Genomic DNA, 17,596 nt, shown 5'->3' with positions numbered 1-17,596 from the left:
GCTTTGTTGTGTGGTATGAAATAGAATAATATATGCTGGGTAGTGTTTGTCAACTTTACAATTAACTAGAAACTTCCTGGAACAAAGTTCAACTATACCCATCAATGTGACTGTGGTGATGCACGTTAGGGTCCATGGCGGTGTATGTTTAAAATAAAAAGTCTGAGGTTCCATGGGTGCGGCTGTGGAGCGTTCGTTGTGCAGAGAAGCTGATTACTTGATTAGGTCGACTGTTCCACATCGGCCCTCCATAGATATTAATTAGAACATTGTATCTATAAGAGTATAAAAAGCCTAGGGAAAACTAAAGAAAACACAATGTGAAAGAAAAGAAAAAAAAAACAGAAGGTTAAATCGAGTGAAATGAGACGGTAAGACAGGAGGTTATAAGGACAGAAAGAAACAAAGAGGAACATCAGAAATGAGGCTGAGCCGGTACTACAGAGTGGAGGTAAGTAGCCGGGGATGGCCCCGGGTGGATCGAGTGGATGTCCTTACATGGCTGGGTCACTCCTACTGAGCAGACAGGGAACTGAAAACCAACCGCTCTTGGTTATTCCACGGGATATTCTGGGGGTGCAGTAAGGCAGCGGGAGAAAGAAGTAGGGTTTGCAGTTCAGACACCATGGGATTGCAACGAGAACACAAGCCAGTTTATAGGTTGATCGCACTTGTCGGAGGACATCTTCTCTCGCTAAGAAGGTTGTAAAAGTTAAAGAGAGGACACATTGATTTGGAAGAAGGCACAGATGCTAGCAAGTGCTTTTATTGGACAGATCCTGACTGCTATTTTGTTCTTGATTTTAACTGTTTAGATTATTTATTAATTGGATTATTTGTCTGAATTTTAACCTCCACCAACACTGTTTTTATTGGGATTATGTATTCATTTGAGGTAGGACTGCACCACACTAAATTTGTTTGGACAATGGATTAATAAAAGCACTTTGCACATTTGCACCTACTCTTGCTGTTATTCGCCCCCATTGCCCAGTTGATCTCAGTTTTATGACTACAGTATCACTGTCCCAAGTTCAAGGAGGTAACACAAGCTACAGGCAACCTGGGCACTATAGTGATACCTACTGTATAATCAGAAATGTCTGTTTTAACATTCAAACAAAACAATTTGACTTAAACTGGGTGTTTTACAAATGAATCAAAAATATATCAGACATTTAAATGGGTATATGCTGCTGTCAGGTCCTCAAAAACTAGTGTTGACCATGGCAAAAATATGGAATGAGTTCAACTTGAAACTATACCCTCATCAAGATATGGCTGATGATCAACAAATCTTTACAAAAATGAACTGAATTGAACTGAATTAACTTCATTTGCCTAATTCTGTACAGGGTTATAGGTCAATGTTTTCTGTACTAGCAAGTTGCACAAGGGAGGATTTAACCTTGCATGTGACTCACTTTTATCTCATGGTATATCCATACCATTTCACAGGCCGGACTAGAGGTGCCAGTTAGTGTAACATGTTTTTGGACAGTGCCAGAAATCATGAGTGACCAGAGGAAACCCCTGCAAAACACAAAAACTCCATGGAGAGGGCTAAGGTGCCAGCAGTCACACCAGAATCACTCCTTATTGTGCCCCCTAAGTGAGTCTGTGCTGTGAGTTTATGATCAAAGATTGACAGAATTGGTGTCTATAAATGTTAAAGGGAACAAATATTCAAATATCTAACAATACTTTGTATCAGTTTTTAGTACAGTAATCCCTCACTATATCGCGCTTCGCCTTTGCGGCTTCACTCTATCGTGGATTTTATATGTAAGCATATTTAAATATATATTGTGGATTTTTTGCTGGTTCGCGGATTTCTGCGGACAATGGGTCTTTTAATTTCTGGTACATGCTTCCTCAGTTGGTTTGCCCAGTTGATTTCATACAAGGGACGCTATTGGCAGATGGTTGAGAAGCTACCCAACTTACTTTTCTCTCTCTCTCTCTTGCGCTGACATTCTCTGATCCTGACGTAGGGGGATTGAGCAGGGGGGCTGTTCGCACACCTAGATGATACGGACGCTCGTCTAAAAATGCTGAAAGATTATCTTCATGTTGCTCCCTTCTGTACAGCTGCTTCGTGAAGCGACATGCTGCACGGTGCTTCGCATACTTAAAAGCTCGAAGGGCACGTATTGATTTTTGATTGTTTGTTTTTCTCTGTCTCACTCTCTCACTCTCTCTTTCTCTGCTCCTGACGGAGGGGGTGTGAGCTGCCGCCTTCAACAGCTTTGTGCCGCGGTGCTTCGCATACTTAAACGCCAAACAGCCCTATTGATTTGTTTGCTTTTTTCTCTCTCTCTCTGACATTCTGTGCTCCTGACGCGCACTCCTTTGAAGAGGAAGATATGTTTGCATTCTTTTAATTGTGAGACGGAACTGTCATCTCTGTCTTGTTATGGAGCACAGTTTAAACTTTTGAAAAAGAGACAAATGTTTGTTTGCAGTGTTTGAATACCGTTCCTGTCTCTCTACAACCTCCTGTGTTTCTGTGCAAATCTGTGACCCAAGCATGACAATATAAAAATAACCATATAAACATATGGTTTCTACTTCGCGGATTTTCAACTTTCGCGGGGGGTTCTGGAACGCAACCCCCGCGATGGAGGAGGGATTACTGTATAGCTTTTACTTTTTCAAAGTATATATTTTGCACATGGACACTTACCATGAACTGGATTCCCTATTAGGGTTTATTTTTAAGACCTCAATGTACCCCCAGTACCATAAATTACAAATACATTGGATTATTATTCTATATTAAATTTAATTAGTATTCACAACATTAAAAAGAAACTACTAAAAATAAATATTACATAATCACTTTATTGAAATGGGTGTTAGAAGCATAAATATATAGTAAAAACAGTATACAAAAATAGTGAACCTAGACACAAGACCTTTACAACATACTCCAACAAACACGTACTCACTGTTTACAGAAAGTTTTTTAAAATGTCTACCCTTACAGCATTCGCACAATATACAATGCAACTCATATTTCAAATATTTACAGTACGCATTAAATAAATTTAATATCCATTTACTATTTAAACAATACAACACAAGTGTTTATTATATGCCTGTTCTTTTCAGTAGCATGAGGTTAAACATGTTTTTTAGTGAAATATTAAACACTTATACAAACCATAATAAAACAGTAGTGTACAACTCATTAAAGCAGTGCAACCATAACCAATTTAATCGACCACTGAGTAATCTGATCTTGTCTTTAAACAAATAGGTACTTTACACCGCAATTACATCCTGCAGTTCAATATAGAATGCCACCAAACTTTGCTTACATTGCTTCCAACTTCATTGTTTATTGATATCAGGTTAGTCTTTTTATTAGTTTAGTTGTCATTTTGGAGCTTTTTCCTTCTAATTTTCATTTTTGTTGTCAAATGCATCTTATTATTCATTCGCCCTGAAACACAAGGATTAAATCATATATTAAATGGACTAAAAAATACACTTATTATGTTGACAGATGTAACTATGTCAATCATAAAAAGCTTGTTACCAGTTCCTTTACAACAGAATACTGTACTTTTAGAAAAGACATTTTATTTTATCACATTACTGAGTACATATGTAATGTCCCCACAGCAGCAGGGCAAGATAAGAGAATAATAAAGTGTGTGCATGGGAGACAGTTTAAGTGCTCAGGAACAGAGAGTGGCACTGTATGATAATGTTCTCCATCTTTCCTCACTCAATTGACAGTTCTTCACCAACCTCACTTCCGGTGTCCATCCACATGGACTCACCTCTTCCTGCCTGGCTGCCATATGACCAGAAGACCCACCATCTTGGGCTCACATCTGAGAAGACTATTTTTATACATTTTCACTCATTTCTTTTGAATTAATACATTCTATTATACAGGGTTTGCCTCAGAGTGCCCCAAGACACTGACGGTCTCTGTCCTTACATCTTACAACTATTAGTTATGACTTTTCTAAATTCAAAATACAGTACATACCTTTTTTACAAATAGATGTGCATGATTCAATTGAAGGAAAATTATTTGAATTGCCACCACATCCAGAATATGTGAACTCCTTACATGCCTTAAGTTTTATATCATAGTAATATCGAGTAACAGATGCAGAACAAGAACCAGGATCTACAGGTCCAATGCAGATGGAAGGAATTTCTAGAGACAGAGAAAAAAATTAAATGAATACACAGTACATTCAACTTCAAATACTGGAAAAGCTCATTAAATAAATTGGGTTATACAAAAATGTATTTGCCATTTCACCAAAATATAAAAGACATGTTAGGCTGATACAAAAAATGTATCACTACATTTTACTAAAGGGCTCTGCTGTAAGGGCAACACTAAGAGCAACAACACCACACCAGCTGACACTGGCAGCCCTTTCGCAAGAATGCTTTTACCATTGTCACACACATTGTATGGGAGCCAGCTACAGGGACCACAGGAAGGGGATTCCCCACACCAGGCCGGGGGGTGGCATGGATGTACTAAACCTTCTTATTTTATCCCCGCAGACCAGACACGGGAAATTCTGCCCAAATCCAAAGACGTCACTTCCAGTTCAGCTCTGAGGACATCACTTCCAGCCACAGCCCAGAGGATGACATCACATCTGGTCCCAGGCCAGAAGATGATCTCACTTCCTCTGACTTCCTATAAAGCCCGACTTCCTCCCTCCGTTAATCAGTTCTGTTTTGGACTCTCTACTCTATTGTACTGAAAACTTTGCCTTTTTGCAGCCAAGGTCAAGTACACGGGTGGCTGCCCCAATCCTTTTTCGTGTGTTGAGGCTATTCATTTCACAACATATAAGTGGGTAAACTACTGAACAACAAGAAATGGAAATGTAATAATACATTAAATTTATGCTTAGTAGTTACTTACTTACTGTTCTGCTAAAAATACAAAATGTATCTCATCACTGTGCAGTAACAGAAAGCAGACCTTTCACTTCATTAGATTTGTTATATTCAGTATACAGCACACTTATCCTCAGCACAAAAAGTGAGTTAAGCATGTAATTAGACACTAAACTGTGAGGAATTTAGAACTTAGTTTTACTTTATTTGCAGCAGATGAACATATATATCACTTTTAAACAAATTTGCTTGATAATCATATTAAGTGCAACAGTAAAACAGAACCTAGATCGCCCTTAATTGAGAATAGTCCTGACACCTGTGTTTAAAATTCTCTTTCCACATCTGCATGACTGCACAAAGCGCTTAATTTTCTGCAATGATTATTGTTAAAAAAAAAAAGGACACAATAAAATGCCCCATCATAATCATCACCACTAGTTTATTGGCCATTTTCTGGGTTTTTCTAGCTTAGCCAGTTGCCCCTTCAAATTTTTTACTTCCTTTCTTCACAGCCCTGGGCATCCCATTGAATATTATTTTAAAAAATTCTGTTGGACATTAGTTATACTTTTTTACCTAACAAGTGTCCTGGGGTGGGGATTACTGTTTTAATGTTTGTTTAAGGCTGTGATGTATTTATCGCTGGCACAGACCTGACTGATGTGTACAGCTGCCAAAATGAGGTCCTTAGTTTCATAGTCATAAAATGGCTATCATGTAGACTAGACGAAAAGCTAATAAATGTCGAAAATTAGGTAAATGGAGTAGTGCAGTACCATTATTTGAAAGGTATTTTATGATATTTATCACTAATGGGTTACATATAGCACTTGCAAGCATGTAACATGCCTCGCAGTTAGGAGACCCGGGTTCACTTCCCAGGTCCTCCCTGCATGGAGTTTGCATGTTCTCCCCATGTCTGCATGGGTTTCCTCCGGGTACTCCGGTTTCCTCCCACAATCCAAAGACATGCAGGTTAGGTGGATTGGCGATTCTATATTGTCCCTAGTGTGTGCTTGGTGTGTGTGTGTGTGTGTGTGCCCTGCTGTGGGCTGGCACCCTGCCCGGGGTTTGTTCCCTGCCTTGTGCCCTGTTTTGGCTGAGATTGGCTCCAGCAGACCCCCGTGACCCTGTAGTTAGGATATAGCGGATTGGATAATGGATGGATGGAAGCATGTAACAATGGTAATTACTTTAAGTCAATTTACACTACGAATTTCAGCATGCTTTCATATACCAAGGAGCAAATAAAAAACAGACTAGAATTTTCCTTACTAATTCATTTAAGCCACATACAAAAGTGAGCTAATTCTAACACAGCTTTAACATTTTGCCATTCAAGATCAGTACTTTTAAATTGTTTGGTTGATTTGCACATTTCATTCACCTTCTCGTTTACTAAAACTACTTCATCCAGTTTTAGGTTTGTGGACATGAACCAGCTCCCAGATAGGGCCCAGCTCCATCACAAGCCTTGTCAATATTCACACAAATGCAGCCAATTTACAGTAATCCATCAAACAAAAGTGCTCATCTCTAACATATGCAAAGAAAAAAAAACAAAAAACTAAGGCATTACAGAATATGAGGGTTCCATGCTGATAGTACTCAGGTCACAAGTCAGACTCGGTCTCCTCAGTTCTCATTCTGTCCACATTCTTTTTTATTCCAGTTCCTTGGTATTTTTCCAACAGTCATAAAACATAGGTCTAGTGGTAACTCTAAATTGGTCCATAATTGTGTTCTCTCATTGAAAGGTGTCCTGTCCAGGGATGGTTCCTGCCTTGCACCCAATATACAGTAGTGTCGTCACAGCGTGTGGTCCTTGAGACTCTAAACTCCAATTAAACAACTTTTGCTGACAAGTTTTAATTCAAAGTGCTTAAACATAAGTTTGATCTACATGAAATTAATATTTTGGTTTCTTGGCTTGATCTAACCTTTACTTGACACATATCTAAACTATCCAAGATCTGTTTTTTCTAGCTTTGTGTAGGGTATTATAATATAGTTCAGTCAACTGAATCAAGTACATCTGACTACCAGAATGCTTTAGTGTCAGGCTGTTCAAATCATTCTACTGTACCACTACTCATTAGAACATTACAACATTAGAACAATCTAGACAAGAACAGGTCATTCAGCCCAACAAAGCTCACTAGTCCTATCCACTTGATTCTTCTAAAATAACATCAAGTCTAGTTTTGAAAGTTCCTGAAGTCTTACTGTCTACCACACTACTTGGTAGCTTATTCCAAGTGTCTACGGTACTCTGTATAAAGAAAAACTTCCTAACGTTTGTGTGAAATTTACCCTTAAAAAATTTCAACTGTGTCCCTGTGTTTCTTGATGAACTCATTTTAAAATAACAGTCTCAATCCACTGTACTAATTCTCTTCATAATTTTAAACTCTTTCATCATGTCACCTTTTAATCTTCTTTTGCTTAAATGGATTATAACTTGTCACATAACTTCACTGCTTTTACTAAGTCCCTGTGTTGGCTTCAGGTTCATTTCTGATCTGATTACAAAATTTTTATTTTAACATACTCTTCAGCATAAAGATATCGGTTGCTAAGCCCCCAGTACAAAAAGCATCTTATCAATGCCAACTGTATATTCCTGTAAATACACTAGAATCACTAAGAGACAAAGGCCTGGTTTTCCAATGAAGACCTGTGAGAGATTAATTTCTTATTCTCACTATCTGTTGCTTTGAAGGGTTGCAAGAAGACTGGTGAGAAGAAAGGAAGAGAACCTCGCAATGGTAAAACACCAAATCAAAAAACACCAAAACATCTGAGCGAAAACATCCTCATAAGAGCCATGGCCTCCTAAAGCTTTTACGAAAGCACTAGTTTAAAATAGGGGCCCAATGTGAAGCAATGCAAATTAAATGATGAATTAATGAGGATATTCAAGATATCAATAAAAGAAATATTGTAAGAAATGAGCTATGCTCAAAAATATGAATGCCCAAAAAATAAAAAATAAAATTTTTTAAAAATTATTAAAACACGCAGTGATGAAATTGTTGACACAACACATTATTAAAAATGCATAAATAAAATTACTCTGTGGGAGAAAAGGGTTGTGACAAAGGCAACTGTACAGGGAGCATGCAATGTCTATACTAGTTGGTATTAGGCTAAAAAATAAAAAATGGACAGCCACAGCAGTGGTTAGAGGCACAGAAACCAGAAGTGAGCAGAGAGTCTCCTCTGAATTCTTTTAATTCCTCCACACTTTCACCTTAGCACCCAAAACCTCTCTTACAATTTTAATCTTGTCTATCCTTCTGTAGGATAATTTTTTTTACTATTTCCTCTTCACTTATGCTCTCAAACATATTCAATACTTCTTTGCATTTCATTCTCTTCTATGATGTGTCTTTTAAATATTATTTTGGTGTCTTAAGCATACTGTGTGTAGTAACACAACTATTTTCCATCTGCTGATAGGATTATAACAGTATACATTGTACCATTCAAAACCTTTAGCAATTCTCATGCACAAAGCCACTGAGAGCCTTGAAAGCTCTTCCCACTGGTGTAGGTGCTTACAAATTGTTGTATTTTAAGCTGCTGAAAAACTAACCCACAGTATTTATGTACAGGTTACCAAGAATTGGAAATGATCTGCCTGCTTCATTCTCATGAACGTAGCATAGTATATATTTCTTAAAATTGTTAGTGTTTTTTAATTAATATGTTTTAGCAATTTTGTTTTAGTAATAACCACTTAAATTGACTGCTACTAAAATATTCCAATTCTGGTGTCCTGATCTGAGGTACTACTTAGATAAAGTTAATCATCCTGACTTTGCAATGTGACCCTTTAAAGACCACAGAAATTAGCATAACTATCAAAAAACTCATCATCACACTTTTGTCATATTTCACCAAAATCACAGACATTAGGCTGTGCTGCAGAACACCATTACTGACCCTTCTCTATTCTCCTTCTCTTCTCTTCTCGATATTCTGCTGTGGCACTTGGTGCCACTGCCATATTCCCAAGCTGTTCTCCTGCCCAAGGGAAAGACACCACAATTACTGGAGAGCCTCAGAATCCAAGGATGAAAGAATTTTGTTGCCTGCAGAACAATCTCATATAATGCAGTGGAATGCCCAGGAGGGGCACAGAAATGTATCTGACTTTTGTCTGTTATGCTGCCCTATGGCCCCCAGAGGTTAATTTTCTCTAGGGGATAATGCATACTGGAGCTTTTGTTTTCCTACTGCTGTCAAATGACCATATCTCAGTGGTGATTGACATACATTGTAAGGATGCATTTATTTTAATGAGACTGAAATTGTTTTGTTAACTATGTGTTTGACTAAATCTGTATTTTCAGGTCTGTACATTGTATATTTTGCAAAATGCGTAATTTATATTTTACTTGTAATCTGTGAAGAGTGTTATATACAAATAAACTTAAATGAAGTGAACTGAAAGCTCAGGGGAAGTTAAACTCCACAAGATACCAATTTAAAATTGCCTAAATACTACAGGCTCCTGCTCTAGCGCCTTCAACACCATCCAACCTCTGCTCCCTAGGGACAAGCTGACAGAGATGGGAGTAGATTCATACCTGGTGGCACGGATCATGGAGTATCTTACAAACAGACCTCAGTATGTGCGTCTCGGGAATTGCAGGTCTGACATTGTGGTCAGCAACACAGGAGCACCACAGGAGACTGTACTTTCTTCGGTCCTGTTCAGCCTATATACATCGGACTTCCAATACAACTCGGAGTCCTGCAACAGGCAAAAGTTCGCTGCTATCATGGGCTGCATCAGGAGTGGGCAGGAGGAGGAGTATAGTAACCTCATCAAGGACTTTGTTAAATGGTGCGACTCAAACCACCTACACCTGAACACCAGCAAAACCAAGGAACTGGTGGTAGATTTTAGGAGACCCACACCCCTCATGGACCCCGTGATCGTCGGAGGTGACTGTGTGCAGAGGGTGCAGACCTATAAATACCTGGGAGTGCAGCTGGATGATAAATTGGACTGGACTGCCAATACTGATTCTTACTTAGAAGACTTGTGTCCTTCAACATCTGCAATAAGATGCTGCAAATGTTCTATCAGACGGTTGTGGCGAGCGCCCTCTTCTACGCGGTGGTGTGCTGGGGGGGCAGCATTAAGAAGAAGGACGCCTCACGCCTGGACAAACTGGTGAGGAAGGCAGGCTCTATTGTAGGCATGGAGCTGGACAGTTTGACATCTGTGGCGGAGCGACGGGCGCTCAGCAGGCTCCTATCAATTATGGAGAATCCACCGCATCCACTAAACAGTGTCAACTCCAGACAGAGGAGCAGCTTCAGCGACAGACTGCTGTCACTGTCCTGCTCCACTGACAGACTGAGGAGATCGTTCCTCCCCCAAACTATGCGACTCTTCAATTCCACCCGGGAGGGTAAATGTTAACATTATTCAAAGTTATTGTCTGTTTTTTACCTGCATTTTTATTACTCTTTAATTTAATATTGTTTTTGTATCAGTATGCTGCTGCTAGAGTAAGTGAATTTCCCCTTGGGATTAATAAAGTATCTATCTATCTATCTATCTATCTATCTATCTATCTATCTATCTATCTATCTATCTATCTATCTATCTATCTATCTATCTATCTATCTATCTATCTATTTGTTTAATCAGAAATCTCAGCACAACAGAGTTTTCTTTTCCTTTATCTTATAGCAGCTAACCTTACCTTCATATAACAGTATTTACATAATTACCATTTAGATCTAAAAATAATAATTCTGTACATGTATACCATATAGAGCTGTTCTCACTACTCAAAGCGCTCTGCACGCAGTGAGAACCTGGGAAGCAAACCCACAATTTCCTTACTGCAGCAGCACTACCACTGTGACACCTGGATGGATAATATAATAGTACTATCAGGAGGTGTAACAGTAATATCTACATTTTATATATGTTAGTGTGAACGTATTCTGTGGTATTTTTGTGTTGATAAAATTGTTTTGAATGTCTTATTGCATTCTGTCATTATTGAATTTATTTTACTTTATAATTACATTTGTAAATGTGTATAATACTCAGAACTTTTTAAATGAAGTGTGCTGTTTAAAATTAAATTGAATTAGATAAAATCTTACAATGAACTAGTTTTTAGTTTGAGAAAGATAATTTGCCTTATGAGAAAAACTCTAAATTCTGTGAGTGCTTCCCTAAAATTTGATTATATGGTAGTATTTAAGTAAAGGTACAAAATATATATAGTTAGAGGAATAAAAGAGGTGAATATTGAAATAGAAAAATCTTGAAAAGGTGACTATTTACATGTCAATTTTGCTTTAAATTGCATACACTACAGCATACATAAGACAGATTTATGTTCATGCCTCCTGGTGGGTGGTCTTTGTTACTGGGAAATGTTTTGCTTTGTGCATGTTGTGCAACTAATGGCCTTTAAGAGAACAATGTCTTACATTCATAATTACTTACTGTATACACAATAAATATGTTTTGGGGGCTGCTGCTTCTGCAAGCTGTTTACTCATCTTGAATCAACAATTATAAAATAGTTGACTATAAGCTCCATAATAACCAACGTCCTTTGACCTCAATAGTTTTAAATCACACAGCATGACACTGGCATGAGAATATTAAACAGCAGGGAGGTAGAGGGGGCTCCTGGTTACCATGCGCCATATACACACAACAATTTAACAGACGCTGTTTTTCAGTGAGGGATATTTGCTGTGCACATACAAGGATGTTGAGTTGCAATGTTGTATTTGTTGAAAATTGCTTTAAACAATCAAATCATATTTAATGGTGGATCAACAGCTAAATATTATAGTTGATTTATTGTCCAAGCTGTCAAAGTGCTCAGGCTTTGCAACACTTACACAGATGAGGAAGAAACAAAAGTAGAGCAATAATCTGGACCCACATATGAACTAGTAAGAGTTGTAATGCTTTAGATTTAATCCACATAAGCATTAGAGAGCTAAGTCATGGACAGGAATAAATTATTCTTTTGCTACAACAATCACATCCAGCTGTTTTCAACGCAAACTATATTTCAAAAGGGACTTAATGGCACAAGTAGAATCATTAGATGGGAAACAGAATACACAATGTGAGTGTTAGACCAAATGTGCATTACTGAGTTTGATTAAAGGGTAAAAATTAGACAAATGACCCTGATAATGGGTTACTAATGTTAACCATTCTGGCATGCACTGAGTTGGAATAAAGAGATGTGACAACACAGCATTAAATTTGTGCAAACACAGCCATATTTTATGAACTTTAATTTAATGCTTTTTGCCCAGTGTCTTATAAGCCAGTTTACAAGAGAAAGAAAATGAAAGAAAAAGCAGCTAAAGCATTAAAAAGTAAGGCAGCTATCAGATATATGTGGTGATAATCAAAGTCATGTTGTTTTATGTTTTGAAATGAGGAGAGAGTGCAATGTGGCACAGAACCATCACATACCTGTCTGTGGACTACAAAAGCTTAGACAGGAAGCTCTATTATCAAATCGGTTGTCATTGCCATAGCAGCCTCCATAATAGAAAGGTTCACACGCCATGGAAGTGAAGTTGTAAAAATATATTTTTAGCAAGGCACGACATGGGCCTTCATCTGCTTCAAGTCTACAGATTTTTGGGACCTCTGTGAAAAGAAAACAGTTTAAAAAATCTTTGTGCTACTTACTATAATATAATAAAGTTTGTAAATAAACAAAACAAAACTGTAGGCAAAATATACAAAAAAAATCACAGATATGCTACATTTAAAGCATTAGATTATGAGTGTGATGGGAAAAGGACAAGTAACTTTAGTTGTATTTTTGTAGTGATATTAAATTAGTAGGCAGGTGGTAGGTAGCGTGGTTAAGCGATGCTCAACACTGCTGCCTCACAGATCTACCCTCCAAGGTTCATCTCTAATGCATGGTCATATTCTTCTCACGACTGCCTGGGTTTCCCCTGGGTATTCAGATTTCCTCATACATCCTCCAAAGACATATACGTATATAGGACATGAAATGGAGTGGCACGCTGCCCAAAACATTTCCTGCTGACCCTGAACTGGATTAAGCAAGTAACAGAATGTTATGTTATGATATTATACAAATAAGTTTATGCATTTTCTCCCTGGTTCTCAAGAACTGGTAATGTGGGAAATTTTTGATTTTCTATAAGGTATAGAATACTTCATTTTTCAACCGATAAGACAGAAAATCTTTGGGCAATTTGAGATAATAACATGATGCACTATGTGCCATTAGGAATATCAGTCCTTCAGGGGCACTGAATTCTGAAAAAGCTTAAATGTATGCTTATTCCTTTCTCATATCCAATTCATCAGATGTTTCCCGAACAACAGTATTGCCAGGTTCGTGGTTTTCTCATCCAATCAGGCCAATTTTGATCATCTTCCAAAGGAAAAAATGGGCTTTAGCAGTTGTGGTTTTTTGGGCTACTTTTTTTTTTAAAAAGAACACAGTATTTTGGGCTATTTTTCAACCCCACTCCACCATTGTAAACCATTGTAAAATCACCAAGCCCTCCTCCCATTGTGTAATACTTACTCTGTCACTCTGAAATATCTCAACTGGCTTGGGCTTTGATGGTGTACCTAAGTCTGTCACCCCGACATCAGTGTGCCATTCTGTCTACCGCAGGCATTGGGCTAGTCTTTTGGGCAAATTGACTATTTTTAAACTGTCTTTGGGCTATATATTTTTTAGGAACCTGGCCACCCTGCAAAAACAATAACAATTTGCAATTTTAAAAGTACAATTATATTTGTTAAAACTAACTGCAACCATACAGAGAGTTACATATTTCGTAAGATGCTGTCTACACAACAGCAAATACATTAAACATTAGCATTTATACTATACATGTACAGTATTATATACACACACTCTTAAAAATGCCATAGGGGAACCATATTTGGTTCCCAAAAGACGCGTCCACATGAAGGTTTCAGAAAGAGCCTTTATTTAGTTAGATCCTAACAAGCTCCATACAGTAAATAACCATGAACAGATGGTAACAAATTTGTGAAATACCAATGGGTCATGATTTTCAATGGACTACTGCTGCATACAATAACACAGTCCGTGATTTCTTAATCTGTCAGTGTCCTGATAAGCACCCTAGCCACACATTAAAGATTTGTTTTTCTTTTTAATGTATTAAGAAGTTTTTCAAAGCACAAAGAACCACCTTTATATGCAGAGAATCCTTCCCAGAATTAAATTGTGCTTTGTCAAGCAATAGTTCTACACGGAACCACACAATCCAGTAAAGAACCATAAAATGGTTTTAAAGAACTATTACTTTTAAGAGTGCAGTGTGGATGTACAATATATATATATATTAAATATTTGTATAAAGAATCTGATAAATACATAAATGCAGCCATTCATTTTAGAATCCTGCTTTGTACACCATCGCATCAAGAGTAACAAATGAACAAATAAACAAAGACAATTAATTATGAAACAGATAATAGAGACATAATAAAAAAACCTCTTCTATCATTTAGTTTGTACTTTGATGTCAGCAATCAGTTGGACAGATTCTACACAGTTTTAAAACGTCATTTTTTGGTGGGGGAGTGAAAACCTTATTTATCATTAAATGCTTACATTTGTGGTTACTACAATTAATACCTTTTTAAAAATCTAACTTCACTTAAAAAGTTTTGTATAAATAATGCAAAAGATGATGTAACAATATACACAAATGACTCTTATTTCTTGTCTTTTTTGTACCTCTGAATTATATATACATGGATAGCAAAAGATGTACATTTTGTGCATAGTTTGCAGAGTTTTCTTACAGTAAATCTAATTTTTGGGAGTGAAAATACAGTTACATGAAAGAAATACCTTACAAATGAGGTTCCTCCACAAGTTGCATAATATTCTGAGCAGTTTGTCTTTTTTTGATTGTGCGAATTTACCTACAGTGATACTATATTAAAATAGGGAGTCTTTAAACACGTTAACAAAGAGTTCAGTTTTGGCATAAAACTGTTAGTTAAACAATTAAGAGGTGGATTAACACATCCAGATAATTATACGGTAACTATAAAACAAACCGACTGTAAGCGCACTCACCGGAGACAAATTAACAAAATCTCCGGGAAAGGAGCATTCCTTTAAATTGGATTGAATAAACTGTCAATTTCCTAGCAACCGCTGAGGCAAACCCAGTAACACAACACTGTAAACTCGATGTTTTACAGGATCTATCTATCTATTATTTTGCGGCAATGGCACACAAGAGTACTCGTGCTTAATAATCTAATAATTTATTTACCGCCTGGCCTTTCTTTCCAGCCGGGGGTAGCTGGAAGCCGAAAGCAGTGTAAGAACCAAACCCGGGCGCACTTCCAGGCAGGTATTCACTCATACATTTGCTCATCTCTATTGCAGTCCGTTAATCTAACACGCATAACTTTCACATATACGGGATGCCCAAAGATTATGAAAAATACCCTGTTATTCACAAATCTCCACGTCACGTTTGATTTTCTATTTTTACAACAGATGAGTCATTTTTGCAAATGATTCATCAAATTGGACTAAGCTGGAACTAAATGGATGGTTGGCTGGATAGTTGGATGGAACCTGAAGCAGAATCACTCGCTATTCCTTAAGCGTTTCAAATATTTTAGAAAATAATTTAAAATCTAAATGTAATTTGTTTACTTTGCTATAGGGAATTAAATTAATTTTAAAAAATCTGTAGAAATATAACTAACATTTCCTATGGGATGTACTACGGTCTGTCTCAGTTAGACTGAAACATTTCAACTTGTGGTGTTCTCCCAGTTTTGGGGTTCATTCAGCGACCGCGGTGTAACAAGAAATGAACCGAATCCAACTTACTTTTAATCATCCAACAGGTTTTTTCACAATCCTCAAAAGTTTCAAAGTTGTTTGCATTTCCTTCGCAGCCTCCGTATTCGAACTCCTCGCACTGCTGCGTGTATCTGTTGTAATAGTACCGAGATAAAATGGCTCTGCAGGGCCCGTCGTCTTTGGGAAGCAGACAGATGTCCCGGTTATCTGAAGAAGATGAAATTAGAACATTGACGCCTTTAACATTCAAACAGCTACTTATTCATAAAGATCACTTTTTTTTTTTTTTTTACTTTAACTGCTTTAAAGACTTGTCACATTAAAATCAAGACAAACTCACTGTGGTGATCTGCCGATAAATACCGAGCTATTTTTAACATTTATACACGTCATAGAAAGAAAACAAAATATTACCCGAGATTTGCTTCCCCGTTACTTGAAAGAGCAAGACGGCAAATATTAACGAAAGAAGCAAGAGTTTCTTCATCCTGATTCTGCTTAGCGATATAACTTTTGAGAAACGCAGCACTGCCACTTTAAAGTGCAGGGAAGACGGCGATCTGAACGTCCACTCTCTGTTGGCTTCGTTTATAAACCAGCGGTTTTCCGGTATTCAAAGCTCCTGTGGGAAGGGTTTATGAATCATTTCCACTCAGTGAAAGTTTCTTCGTGGTTTTATTTCTAGTTTTTACTGTGGCACTGCTGGCTCACAGATGACTAAACCAGCGAGGTTAATTAAAAGTTAAAACAACATAGCGTCAACAATTCCCATCGATTTAGTTTCATGTGAAGCCTTAAAATTACAAAAAAAAACCCAAACAAACAAAAAAAACGGGTCGAGTAGATTCCGGGTAAAGTTGGTCGCTTTCCTTTGTTTTAAAGCTTAACTACTAATGCAATGCTAAAAATGTGGTGGATTTCTTTATATATATATATTATACATTATACATATGTGGTGCTTTTGAGCTCGACCCATTGTTCAGGTTCACCTAGCTGTTCTGTTATAACCACGGGAAAACTAGCATGTAATGTCAAAGTTACCTGAATAGGCAGTACAGAACAATACCAAAAGTATGTAGTTGGTGTATGGATAGCCTCAAAAAACCAAAACAAAGCAAAAAAAAAACAGAAACAGCATCTGTGATTGTAAACTACATATATAATTGAGAATACCAAAGCTTAAAATGATTCTTGATGGCATACTGTGTTCAAATGGCTATGTGAAATATCAATAACAAAGAGCGTCTGGTCCTTCAGCTACAGTATGTTTTGAAAGAGAGAGAAGAAGAAGAAAGAGGAGGGAAATATTTAAAAACATTCTGGCACCAATTTACTTTAACAATATCAGGTATTTTCTGCTATTAAGGTAAAACTAAGAATACAATTTTAATCTAAATCCAACTAAAAACACCTCCGCAGGTTTAGTTTTTCACCAATTTGCAGACTCTGCCTGGTTGTCCACCCACCATTAAACTTAACCTGTTTTTCAGCAGAGATACTGCCAACTCAGTAACTGCACAATGTTTTCATGGCTTCATTTGAAATGAATTTTTCAACCCATACATGATTTTTCAAACAATATTTTGCTCTGGAATGTCAAGTGTAGTGAATATTATTTTATTTTCAAAAAGTATCTCTAATTACTGTGTGAGGTGTCAGGTAACAAAATACAAACACCAGAGAAATAAGCCAAAACATTTTTCACTTGTGTTCTGCTGTCCACCACTCATTTCAAAGAAAGATTTTGTTGATTGAGCACATTTCAACTTGAGGCTTTTGAATTGTTACATACAATAAGTGCAAAGAAAGCCAGCCGCTTGTCGTGACTG

General features: G+C 37.2%; 1 protein-coding gene across 1 annotated transcript; it reads right to left on the bottom strand.

Moving 5' to 3' along the window:
* Positions 1-2,824: 2,824 nt before the first annotated feature.
* On the bottom strand, positions 2,825-16,358 carry LOC114663382 (tissue factor pathway inhibitor 2). Its single transcript, XM_028817087.2, has 6 exons — positions 16,182-16,358; positions 15,795-15,974; positions 12,377-12,556; positions 8,839-8,919; positions 4,007-4,180; positions 2,825-3,448 (listed from the first exon to the last, which is right to left on the bottom strand). The coding sequence occupies exons 1-6, from the start codon at positions 16,252-16,254 to the stop codon at positions 3,375-3,377; spliced, it is 762 nt and encodes a 253-aa protein (XP_028672920.1). The 5' UTR covers positions 16,255-16,358; the 3' UTR covers positions 2,825-3,374.
* Positions 16,359-17,596: the final 1,238 nt, after the last annotated feature.

Source organism: Erpetoichthys calabaricus, chromosome 13 (assembly GCF_900747795.2).
Source record: "Erpetoichthys calabaricus chromosome 13, fErpCal1.3, whole genome shotgun sequence".
Taxonomy (NCBI): domain Eukaryota; kingdom Metazoa; phylum Chordata; class Cladistia; order Polypteriformes; family Polypteridae; genus Erpetoichthys; species Erpetoichthys calabaricus.
This window is presented reverse-complemented; position numbering and strand designations above follow the sequence as displayed.